Genomic DNA, 13,498 nt, shown 5'->3' on the forward strand with positions numbered 1-13,498 from the left:
ACGTCTGGCTGTAACAGGGGCCATAGATGATTCTAGGCAGGTGCTGACACGACCAGGTCTGCTCTACCTCAGCTCTGCAGGGGTCGTCAAACTTTTTATAAAAACCGCCCACTTTTGCAGTGCTGGTAGACCTGGTCCCTACCTCCCACTATTGGGCGTTCCAGCTTTCATGATGGGCCAATCGTGGCGCTGTTTGGTTGCACGGTAGGGACCAGGTTGACCAGCACTGCAAAAGTGGGCGGTTTTTATAAAAAGTTTGACGACCCCCCTGCCCACAGTGTAAATGCGGGCAGAATGGGGCTGTTGGGCACGCAGGCAGAGATGGCCGCACGTGGGCAGGACCGGGGCACATGAGCAGGGGGGGTGAGGAGGGCACACGGCAGGGCAGAGGGCACGTGGGCAGAGGCAGGGGCAAGCAGGCAGGGTTGGGGAAGGGCAGGCACGTGGGCAGGGCCAGGGCATGCCGGCAGGGCAGAGGGGATGCGGGTACATTAGAAGAGATGCGGGAAGACACACCGACCAATCTTTACTCAGCGAGATTTTAAACACTATTATTAATCACAGTAACTCCAGAAGGCCCTGTGCTGCTCAGACCTATGAGAGTCTGTGGAAGGCCTGGGGCTCAGGTGTCGACACCTGCAGTCCAGCAGTCCAGACCTCACTCCCTGCAGTCTTGCTCCAGCCAGGTGGAAAGTCACTGCTCTAGGAAGTGACAGGCAGGGTGGACTCCTAAGGGCTTTAGGATGAAAACGTCCATGACAACTGACTGCATCCAACGTGCACAACCCAAGGCCTTGAAAAGATGCCCAAGGCTCACTCTGATGCGTCATCGCCCCCTATATGGGACAATCGACACACTTAGGAGCAGGAGCAGGCTGTAAGTAAGAACGCAGGTTTTGGGGTCAAGCAATTCCAAAGTTAGATCCCATTCTGCCACTGCCAGTGATGGCACAATGGACGATGCTCACAGTTCTTATCTGTGAAATGGGAGTGCAGAATTCCCACCACACAAGATACCACAGGACTGACAGCACATGAGTATGAGCACGGACCTCGAGTCTGGTTTACAGTGAGTCCTCAGCTGGTGACAAAACAATGACTAGGATGGTAGAAGTGGTTCACTCCACCAGCACCATTCTGCAGTTGGAGGGAAGGAATAGGGATAAGGAGACACAGACAAAGAGATGTGCCCAGATGGACATGGGGGCCAAAGACCATGTCCACTCAGAATCCTGCATGCAGGACAGACTGAAGCCAACCTGTCCCGCCATCTCAGGTCAGCAGCGAGGCAGTGCTGGGCATACCACAGGCAACGGAAATTTCCCAGCACAGACACACTGCAGGAACATGTGAGCATGTCACAGAAACGTCACCACTACATAAAGTAATGATGAAACTGCCATGGGATCTCATAATGCTGAATGAAGAGGAACTTTCTTCAAGTGTGAACATATTTCCAAAGCCATGGGATTTCGAGATTCATAGGATGTTTGGAAGTTTTTCTTAATAATGAGCATAATCATTCCTAATGAGACTGTTTTATAAAATTTTGACTTTCTTATACCTACCATAGGTAGGAGAGTTACAGGAGGCAAGTGACAGAGAAAAAGCAGATTCAATTTTCAAAATAATCATTAACATCTCAGAGGAAAGGGAAGGAATGCATTTAATATTCTGACACTAATGGTTCTAAAACAATCACTAAGGTGAGTGGATAAGGTTTAGGTGAGAAAAAAGGGTCTATTTTTTTGGATGTTACTGTTCACACAGAGGAGTCTCCTCACTCAAAGGCATGCCCCTTTCTCCTGCTGAGCCACCTACTCATTCTGCACCATGGAGACTTACCTACTCACTTTCCCCCAAACAAGACTTGCAGTTTTTATCTCTGGACTTGTTCTGCTCAATCTGAAGACTCCCTCATTCTCCCCATTTATATCTTGGTGTGACCATCTCCACACCCATCCACAGACCCTGAGGCCACAGCCCACAGTTACAGAGATGACTGACATGCAGGGACTGCCCCCTCCGGCTTACACTTCAGAGCAGAAGAGAGCTCACTCATCCCGGAAAGCTCAGCACAGCGTGGAACCAGGAAGACACGTGTGTGCTCCGGGGCACCGTGTGGGGGCATGCTGAAGAGGCACCGGGCCACCGCAGCCATGGCACGGAGCACCGGCCCCTCCTGGCCACGGAAAGGCTATTGAGAAGGACGGACAGACTGCGACACAGCAGCACTGAAGGCAGTCAGGAAGGAGACATGCAGCAGATGCACAGTCTTGGTCAGTGAGGAGACCGAGGCTGGGAGACCACTAAGGACTGCCTGGCAGGAAAGCGACAATGTGCAGACAGACACTGAGAAGATGGAGGGGGGAGGCACCACCTTGGAGAAATGGTGGTCAGGGGACGAAAGGCAGTAAACAGACACGTGATGAAGGACCGAGGTGGGCTGCCAAGCACAAAGCCCTTGAGGGACATGCAGGAGGGCATTGTCAGAGTGTCCAGCTCTGCATGGGGTACTCCAGGTGGGCAGTCTCTCTCTCCTGAATGCCCACCCATCACGACCTACACACAGCCATGGCGCAGTCACTGTGGAAACTATCCTGATGCCCTGAGTTAAGAGGTCTCGGTAAAAGGTTAGAATGCAGCCTCTCTTCTCTCTGGTTGGCCTCACATGGCGGCTGGCTTTCTAATGGCTCCACTCACCCCACTGCCCACTCCACAGGCCAATCCACATGCCTGCTCATGCATGGAAGTGGAGCTGGGCCACATGTCTGTGTGTGCTCCTCCTTCCCTCGGCTGGCACTGCTGTCAGCCCACAGCCCCTGCACGCTCCGCCCACCTGTCCTGATCAGCGAGGAGCTAGCTGTGACCCTGCACTCAGGTCAACATCACTGTGATGTGCACAGCACACAGTTGGAGGTCTGGACAAGCAGGGTCCTGGCAGACCTGGCCACGAGACATGGGGCGAGAAAACTGCAAGTGAAGAGGGGCCGTCCAGGCACAGCCTATGATGGGGAGCCAGGCCACAGCAGGTGCCCACACTGAGCACAACTCTGGCCACACTGAATGCTGCTGGGGGTTTGGGAACCAATGTGACAGCACCCTAGGCTGAGACACAGTGAGAGCCACAGCCCACTAGAAGGGCTGCCTCCCCAGAGCGCCCACAGGCGGAGCAGTGAGAAGAGCGGCCACGGGGTTGAGCTGGTTCGTTGGCCCCCTGCATACCCCAAGCTCCAGGACAGAGACGTGTGCTGCGTTGTCCCCTTGCCTCCTGTGGTGGCTGGTGGCAGCTGGGAGGTGCTCAGTGACAGGCTCCCCCTGAACCCTCAGGGGCAGTGATATATGAGCAGGAACACTCAGAGACGTGTCTTGAGTGTACCTGCAAAATCAGCTGAGAGTACAGAGGTTTCCAGAAAAGGAGGGCGCCTGTCCTGAACACTGCTGCCCATACTATGGGCCCCATGGGGCAGGGTCTGCAGTGGCCTCAGTACACTGCTCCCTGTCACAGCTCACACAGGAGATTTGGTCGGTCTGGGATCGGCTCAGTCTTCACAGGCAGGCTGCTCCCCTGAATCCACAGCCATGCCCAGCCCCTTGCCAGCTTCCTGTCCTTGTGATCTGCTGAGCCCGTCTCCTCAGGAAACAGAGTAGACATGCCCTGGGGCTTGTGCAGCGACTCAAATCCACCTCCGGGGCTTGCAGCCTAATCCTTCCCAGGACCTTCTAGGTGCCAGCGGCTAGCCTGGACTCCTCTCGCCACACGGGCCCTGCGACCAGGTCCTGCTCCCTGGGGGAGCCTCGCTCAGTAACCCGGCCCACACAGCGAGGGACTGCTGCAAGGGGAACCTCTGTGAGTTGCAGCAGCTCGGGGACAGCTGGGTGCACCTTCCTAGGTCAACACAGGCCCCTCCCCACCCACCCGCTTGTATCACGGCCGCGCCACCATCTTTATCACTTCTCTTCTTTCCATAACAACAAATAGCCTGACGGGAGGAGTAAAGTCAAAGGAGACATAAACCTGCGTGAAGTTCTAGAATGTTTGATTATTTACAAAGAGCACGTTTTCCATATGTTGGTGTGTACACACACACACATGAACCCGCTCAGATTTCTAGGCAGGTATGTATGTTTCTATCTATCCATTCATACTTATATCATTACACATATATCATTAGAGGGAAAAAGGGAAATATTTGTATCAAGGGGACATCAGGGACAGAACCAGCCCATGAGAAAGGAGAATGTTCAGCTACCTGCCACAGGGGACTTGAAAACAAAGTGCTCTGTCCCCAACGCACCCTCATGTCTGCCCAGAAGGTCATGAGCACTCACACTTCCACTCACGCTCTGTCTCCTTCCTCTCAGTCCTGCAGGTGGGACCTGAACAGGTCAGCTTCTCTGGGTTAGGAGGTGCTGAGCATGCTCGCCCGGCCAGCCCAGGAGAAGCTGGTGGGGTGCAGAGAGGGCCCCTGGGTGACACAAGAAAGAACTGGCCCAGGCAGAGAGGCCCAGCTACTTCACAACTTGCTGTGGCTGGTCCCTGCTCTGAGCACTCGGAGCGCTCCACTTAGACACAGGACCTGAAGGCCCTCTGATGAGTCCTCCTCCTTCTCTGAGGTGCTGACAGGGGGAGGAAGATACAGGGTCTGCCACCAAGTCAGACACAGCTCATTTTATTACAACCACTCTGAGGTTATTGCTATCTTGTTAGGGTGAGTTTGAGGGAAACGGTTTAAAGTATAGGAGGACCCTTCTCTCTCTCTCCTCCCTCTCCCTTTCTTCCTCCTCTCTAAAATGAATCAAGTCTTAAAAAAAATAAAGTGGAGTATCATATATATTTTACAGTGAAGTTGACAACTGTCCTTGTCTTGATCAATCAGCAAGAACACCTTAAACACAATGCAATGCAATAAAATAAAATAAAAAATTTAAAGGGCTTCAGGAGGCACTTAAAACCTTGAATTTGGCTAACTTTCAAGATTTGTTGTTTAATATATACTGGTTCTAGATTAAGAAAAGCCTCATAAATTAGATTAAACTACATGAAACAAACTTTGCCTTAGGCTGTCATGTACTGAAACATCAAATGTGATCACAAAGTATATTTAAAATCTTCATAAAGGATCCTTCACCCAAATTCATATTAACCTAGTGCTGACCACAAGTGCCAGCTCCCAAGACTGAGAGCACCCTCCTGCCACCCCAAATCACTGCTCTCCTGGGAGGAGCGCCAGCCACAGAGTGGGCACAGCCAGCCAGCCCACCTGCAGATGGACACCATCTGGGAGAAGTGGGTCTGCTCCATTGTGGACGTGGAGTACAGGGCGGCCAGCGGGTGGTTGAACTTCTGCAGGTAGCTGTTGCTGAAGCCAGGTCATGACACAGACACGTGATCCGCAGTCCTCTGCACAGTAAGAATGGCACAGAGCACAGACACTCAGCCTCGCGGACATTGAAGGCAACTCACAGCTAACCACCAGTCACAGCGACCTCTGCCATGGATGTCACAGCACCAACGGAGCTCTGAAGTGCTGAGTGACCTCATCATTTTAACCTCTGTATTTCTGATTATGAACATGAGAGTAAAACCATTCCTCAGTTTTTCTCCTCAACTCCGAGAAGAAGTGGAGTTGGTATCGAATGAAAGCACATACCCAAACCATAGACACCACTGATCTGCACCAGGGAGGGCAGTCTCCATCCACCACAGCCCAAGTCTCACAACATCGCTGCTGTTGTAACTGGTGAATACAGCAAGAAAATCACACGGCATGTACAGAATGCCCAACCATATGCAAGGAGAACACACAGAGCTGACTGGGTGGACTAGCAAGAGGAGGTCAAGGGCAGGCTGGGGGTGGGGGGATGACATGTGTACAGGAACATGAAGGCAGAGGAGAAGGCAGAGACTCAGTGGGGGAGTGGAGCACATGGATGCAGATGAGCCCTCTCTGAGTGTCAGAGGCTCAGGGAGGTGGCTTGCGGACAGTGAGGAGGGGTCACAGAAAGATGGAGGAGGCTGAGACCGTAAGGGCCTTCTTCTCTGCATTAACTAGAGCATGACGGAGAACACTGTCCTGAGAACAGACAGGAAGCTCCCCTCTCTTCGTGGTCACATGCCCCCTGAAGCAGTACAACAGTCCACCGGCTTCATAGAAGAGGAGAGATGAGTTGAGGGAGGGTGTTTGTGGGCTTCCCGGGACCGGGTGCAGGGGAGACCCACTTGGGGGCCAGGTTGGGCCGGACCTGGATCAGCACACTAGGCTGAGCTGCTCTGCTCACCCAGGGCACCTGGGCAGGAATAGACAGCTACCCAGAACCTGCTAGTTCCACGACGGGACAACTTCCCATGTGGACCTGTCATAGGCATGGAGCTGCCGCGGGTGCAGAAAGCCAGGGAGACACCACAGGCCCTATCCCTCTGTGCCAGGAGCTCAAACAGTCCTCAGGGGCTAACTGCATGGGACGCCTTGGGTGGCCCTTCACCAGGTGTGTCCATGCTCCCAGGCCTGTGGGCCACGGGAAGATTCATTCTGCTTAAGTCCCTTCACAAGACTTCATGAGGAAGAAAGGCCACCAAAGTGACTCTTTCCTTGGGGACATATTAGTGAAGTTGGAATTTGTATATCTACACTTCTTACACAAAGTAACACAATAAATGCTTGGGTCTAGCAATCTCTCAGTGTGTTTCTACTGACTGAACCAGAACCTGTCCTGGAATGTCACACATACATGCACACACGTGCTCCACTCAGAGCCCAACCCCCATTCGGTCCCGTCTGGGCAGACCTGGAACTGTCACACATGCATGCACACGTGTGCCCCACGTGGAGCTCAACCTGGAACTGTCACACATGCACACATACATGTGACCCACACGGAGCCTGACCCCCCCCACTGGTCCCAGCTAGGCAGACCCAGAAGTGTCACACAAGCACACACACGTGTGCCCCATTCGGAGCCGACCAGGAACTTTCACGCACACATGCACATGGTGTGCCCCACTCAGAGCCTGACCCCGCCTGGCCCGCTGGCAGAAGCATGCACCTCCAGGTTGGTGAAGAGATCGCGGTTTCTTTGCAGGATGGCATACATGCAGTGGGCCATGGTGACCACGTGCTTCCAGTTGTGGTAGGGAACCCGCTCATAGTTCTTCTTCACAGACATGATGAAGTGACACAGCTTTTCAAGCTCAAAGCTGTGGGAGAAATGGATAGAAACCAGTGGAGAATCAATATGCTTCTGGGGGCCTCTGGCCCCGCACACACATTGCATGGCATACAAGTCAGCCTATGCCCCCATGTGGAGCCCAGGTGCAGAGCCTCACTCGCCCTTGCGCCGCCGAATCTCAGCCAGTTCCAGGAGGAAGGCTTTTCCATGACTTCTCTTCCATCCACAAAGGGACCTGGCAGGAAGGAGGGACTGACAGGCTGGCATTCTCACCACCCACTCCCATCACCTTTCCACTGGGGCACACCTCAACTCCCACAGAGCCCACCCAGCACACCACACCCTTCCATTCTGCTCAAGAGTGTTCTGAATTAGTATTTTCCAAAAAGCATTTTCAGATTCACCCACTACAAATACGTTTACCATGCACAAGATCTTTCTAGATGAGTGCTAATCTTTTCAAAATGAATCCAAACTATTATGGCACTCCAATTATAAGAGGCAAAGGACAACATCCTGACATGGCACATGATAGAAATGATGTATTTTTGCTATACAAGATGGTTATTATATTGTAATTTACATTACTATCATGTATTTATACTTATTTGAATAGGGCTTACCAACTTTGTTTTAAAGCAGCTTAAAACAAAGGCACAAGGGCATCGACACAAAGCAGTGTTCTTCCAAATATCAACAAAACAAGAGTTCAGGAAACTTCTAAAAACATGCAACCTTCTAAAAAATTCTCCACTGAATTTTTTCAAATTCCTTAAAGTCAAAGGTATGTCATTTTGAGAGTTCCGAGTGGTCAAATGACAATGGATATTTAAGAATGACTAGAGTTAGCTATGCTGCGTGTGTCTTTTTAAAATGTCAATTTAAGAAAGTCACTACTGAGTGACATCAGAGAAATGGTGCTGTGAGGAGCACGACCAACAAATCTCCCCAAAATTTCAACAAGTTCATCAACCAGAGACAGAAAAATCTATCATTGGAGTGTATGAAAGGCGAAGGTAAGATCAAACAAAATATTGATTAAATATATAATCAACCTGAAGTAAATAAGTCTGACAAAAAACACTCTGCCTTCCTCACTAACCTGAGCAAAGGCTGCTTTCACTTGAAACTGAGAGTCAGGGGGAGCTAAGGGTGTGAAGGAAGCTAGGCTGGGGCATGGACATTTGTTCAAGCTGAGGAAAGAGGGTGCCTGTGGTGAATAAGCCCAGGTGAACAACCACCCATGCACCGTGAGCAAACGCCCGTGCGCCGCCAGCAACCCAGCTGCCCGTGCGCTGCAAGCAACCCAGCCACCAGCACCATGAGCAACCCAGCCACGTGCTTCAGGAGCAACTGCCCGCACCATGAGAAGCAGCTGCCAGCAGCGCAGGGGCAGTGCGCCAAAGCAAACTTCCCTACACCTGAGCTTCTCTAGGCGGGTGGGGTGCCTCACCCAGCCATTCAGTCTAACAATCAAGTGTTGGGGGAGGGGCATGCAGGCAGCTTGCAGTCCTTTCTAGAGCAGATCAGCAGATCCAATCATTGAAATTAGCTTAACCCACAGTCTGCTCACCTCCCAACTGACCTACGTGGCTCTAATTGACAAGATCTCTCTCAGTTCAGCGATCCAAGACAAGAGGCATGATATTTTTTAGTGCCTCTTGCTAAAGGGATGGGGACAACTTCTGATTGGCAGAGCTTTCATACTCAGGCATATACGCTAAAAAGAGGGATTTGGCAGATGTTAAGACCTCCTGTACTGCAGGCAGCAACTAGTGCATCTTCTTCCCAGCCAAAACAGGTTACAAAGTGCAGAAAGCCTGGGGAGAGTGGTCCCACAGAGTGCTAGGCGTGCTGAACAGGCTTGGAGGCTCATAGAAAGTCACCTTGAGAGCAATTGGCTCCTAGCCCTGCCTGATTATGATGGTGGCTCTGACTGCCAGAGCCTTACCCAGAGCCCTGCATTGAGTGGGGATAGAGTGGGGATTTGCCAGTTCTTTGAGCCACTTACTACCTAGGCAGAGGCAGCGGCAGCCTCATAGCTGGATCATCAGGCTGCTAATTCAGAAAGAAGAGACCAGGAGAGAGGCTCCAGGAAAACGGGGCCTGCAAATGCTAACAAGCCTTGACTACCAACAAGACTGAAGCCAAATATATGACATTGCCGTAGAGTCTCATCAACTGCAAATCCCTACCTAAGCGTGCCACAAGGGCAGATCCTGGGGTACAGAGTCACTGAACAGGGGGAGGGAGAGGAAAGAAAAAGGAAGAAGAAGTTAACCTCTCAAAATCAAGAAAAATCCAGACTTTATAACTTGTTCCACTATTTTTTTGTTTCTTTTATCTTCTTGCCTTTATTATTATTATTATTTCTATTTTCTCCACCTTGGTCCTTTTATTCTCTGCCCATCTTATTCTTTTCTTTCTTGAACTACACTACCCATAAGTGTTACATTTTATTTCTTTTCTTCTTCCTTACTCTCCATGGGGGTTACACTCCAAAACCTTTAACTCTCTCTCTTTGTTTTTTTTCTTTTTTCTTCCTTTCCTTTTCCACTTTTTCTTATTTCTCCCTTTCTATTAGTTTCTTCTTTTCTCCTTTTACTTTTCCTCTCATTCAATCCTCAACCACAAACAAATTATTTAATTTGGGACTAAATTGTTTTTTTGTGTGTGTGTGTGGCATTTTGGGTGCTTTTTACTTTGCTTTTTAACTCATTAGCATTCCTCCCAACACAGGATCTCCATTCTATTTAGTCTTTGCTCCACTTAATACAATAGTTATTTTTTCCCTTTTTCCTGTTTCCCTCTTATCCTTATCATATGTCTCTTAGTCAACCATCACTTACAAGCAAATCATTTTATACTTGACCCAAATTTTTTCCCTTTTTGCATTTTGTGGGACCCTACTTTCTCTTTTGCCCCTTGACATTTCCACCCAAATCAGGCCCTTCATTATAGGCAGTTTTTGTTCCATTAAGCATAATATAATTCACAGTTTACCATGATATTTTCCTAAGGAGAGAAGAGAGAAAGGGAAGAGAAGAAAGAAAAGGTGGGGGGAAATAATAAATTATTATTGTTTTTTTTCAAAATTTTTCCTTTTTTAATTTTTTACTTTTTATTCTTTATTAATTCTCATTAGTGCTATCAACAAGACCACCCTTGAATGCCATTAAGAAAAAGAAAATTGAATATCATGGATACAAAAGATAGAAAAGCAACACAGATAGATGTGAAAAAATCTATGGAGAAAAAATTTAATATATTGGAAACCTTGGAGCTAAATGACAGAGAATTTAAAATAGAAATCCTAAAAATACTCAAAGATATACAAGAAAACTCAGAAAGGCAATTTAGAGAGCTCAGAAAACAACTCAATGAACACAAAGAATATATTACCAAGGAAATTGAAACTATAAAAACAAATCAAACAGAAATGAAAAACTCAGTTCATGAATTGAAAAATGAGGTAACAAGCTTAGGTAATAGAACAGGCTACATAGAAGGTAGGATTAGTGACATACAAGACAAGCAACATCAGGCACAAAAGAGAAGAAGAGAGAGACTCAAAAATTTTAAAAAATGAGAAAGCTCTACAGAAATTGCCTGACTCCGTCAAAAAGAATAACATAAGAATAATAAGTATATCAGAGGGAGAAGAGAGAAAATGGAATGGAGAATATATTCAAATAAATAATAGATGAGAATTTCCCAAGTCTGTGGAAAGTACTAAAGCCTCAAATTTAAGAAGCAAACAGAACACCGAGTTTTCTTAACCACAACAAAATCTACTCTAGGCACAACATAATGAAAATGGCACAAACTAATGACAAAGAAAAGATTCTCAAGGCAGCCAGGGAAAAGAAGAATACAATATATCAAGGAAGGCCTATTAGATTATCATCAGATTTCTCAGCAGAAACTCCACAAGCTAGAAGAGAGTGGACCACATTATTTAAAGCCCTGAAAGAGAGGAATTTTCAGCCAAGAATATTATACTCATCAAAGCTATCCTTCAAGTACGAAGGAGAAATGAAAACGTTCACAAATACAGAAAAGAAGAGGAATTTATCATTAGAAAACCCTCACTCCAAGAAATATTAAAGGGGGTTTGCCAACAATATTCAACTAAAAAAACAAAACCCACCAAAGAGCTCCACCAAGAACACAATAAAACCAAATTTATACTGTGACAACAAAAGCAAAAAAAAAAAGGGGGGGAAGGATGGAGATTAACAGTAGCAAAGGACAATGAAATGCAGAAACACTCATAAGATAGGGTACTACAATAAATATGGTAGGTACTCTTTTCATTACTTAATGGTAACCACACTTGAAAAAACCACCACAGAAGCACATGACTTAAAAAAGGAAGCAACAGAGGAAAGAAGTATGGAATACAAACAAACAAAAACAAATGATAGAAAAACAAAAGAGAAGAATCAAACAAGATACAAAACTAACAGAAAGGAATTTATAAAATGGTAATAGGGAACCCACAAGTGTCAATAATTACAGTAAATGTAAATGGATTAACCTCACCAATAAAAAGATACAGAGAAGCAGAATGGATTAAAGAAGAAAATCCAACTGTATGCTGCCTACAAGAAACACATCTAAGCAACAAGGATAAAAACAAATTCAAAGTAAAAGGCTGGAAAAGAATACTCCAAGCAAATAACATAAAAAAGCAGGTGTAGCAATATTCATATCTAATAATGCTGACTACAAGACAGAAAAACTACTCAGAGACAAAAATGGTCATTTCATAATGATTAAGAGGACACTGAATCAAGAAGACATAACAATCCTTAATATATATGCACCAAACCAAGGAGCACCAAAATATATAAGACAGCTACTTATTGACCTAAAAACAAACACTGACAAAAATACAATCATACTTGGAGACCTCAATACACCGCTGACAGCTCTAGATTGGTCATCCAAACAGAGAATCAATAAAGATATATTGGCCTTAAATGAAACACTAGAGACCTGGATATAATAGACATCTACAGGACACTTCATCCCAAAGCGACAGAGTATACATTTTTCTCTAGTGTACATGGAACATTCTCAAGAATTGACCATATGTTGGGAAACAAAAATAACATCAGCAAATTCAAAAAAACTGAAATTGTACCAACTGTATTTTCTGATCATAAAGCCTTAAAACTAGAATTCAACTGCAAAAAAGAGGGGGAAAACCCCACAAAAATGTGGAAACTTAACAACATACTTCTAAAAAATGAATGGGTCAAAGAAGAAATAAGCACAGAGATCAAAAGATATATACAGACAAATGAAAATGACAATATGACATATCAGAATCTCTGGGATGCAGCAAAAGCAGTAATAAGAGGAAAGTTCATATCACTTAAGGCCTATGTGAACAAACAAGAGAGAGCCCCAGTGAACCATTTAACTTTACACCTTAAGAAACTAGAAAAAGAAGAACAAAGACAACCCAAAGCCAGCCGAAGAAAGGAAATAATAAAAATCAGAGCAGAAATAAATGACATAGAGAACAGAAAAACTATAGAAAAAATTAATAAAACAAGAAGCTGGTTCTTTGAAAAGATCAACAAAATTGACAAACCCTTGGCAAGACTAACCAAGAAAAAAAGGACTCATATAAACAAAATCCAAAATGAAAAAGGAGAAATCACCACAGACATCATAGATATACAAAGAATTATTGTAGAATACTATGAAAAACTATATGCCACCAAATTCAACAATTTAGAAGAAATGGATAAATTGCTAGAACAATAAAACCTTCCTAAACTGAGTCATGAAGAAGTAGAAAGCCTGAACAGACCAATTAGCAGGGAGGAAATAGAAAAAAACTATTAATAACCTCCCCAAAATAAAAGTCCAGGACCAGACGGTTATACTAGTGAATTCTATCAAACATTCAAAGAAGACTTGGTTCCTATTCTACTCTTCCAAAGTCTTCCAAAAAATTAAAGAAGAAGCAATACTTCCAAACACATTTTATGAGGCAAACATAACCCTCATACTGAAACCTGGCAAGGATGGCACAAAAAAAGAAAACTACAGACCAATATCTCTGATGAATACAAATGCTAAAATACTAAACAAAATACTGGCAAATTGAATACAACGATATATTAAAAAAAATACATCATGATCAAGTGATATTCATCCCAGAATCTCAAAGATGGTTCAACATATGTAAAACAGTTAACATAATACACCATATTAACAAAACAAAAAACAAAAACCACATGATCTTATCAATAGATGCAGAAAAGGCATTCAATAAAATACAACACAACATTATGTTTAGGACACTCAA

At 46.0% G+C, this 13,498-nt stretch overlaps 1 protein-coding gene across 1 annotated transcript in view; it reads right to left on the reverse strand.

Moving 5' to 3' along the window:
* Window positions 1-1,990: 1,990 nt before the first annotated feature.
* LOC136318241 (uncharacterized) overlaps window positions 1,991-13,498 on the reverse strand; it is a 58,827-nt gene continuing 47,319 nt past the window's right edge. Inside the window, 6 exon segments of the mRNA XM_066250628.1 lie at window positions 1,991-2,197; window positions 3,226-3,379; window positions 4,522-4,646; window positions 5,265-5,363; window positions 5,655-5,741; window positions 7,048-7,198. Of these exon segments, the coding sequence (XP_066106725.1) occupies window positions 1,991-2,197; window positions 3,226-3,379; window positions 4,522-4,646; window positions 5,265-5,363; window positions 5,655-5,741; window positions 7,048-7,198 (823 nt within the window).

This window comes from Saccopteryx bilineata, unplaced genomic scaffold (genome assembly GCF_036850765.1).
Source record: "Saccopteryx bilineata isolate mSacBil1 unplaced genomic scaffold, mSacBil1_pri_phased_curated manual_scaffold_19, whole genome shotgun sequence".
In the NCBI taxonomy this organism is placed as follows: domain Eukaryota; kingdom Metazoa; phylum Chordata; class Mammalia; order Chiroptera; family Emballonuridae; genus Saccopteryx; species Saccopteryx bilineata.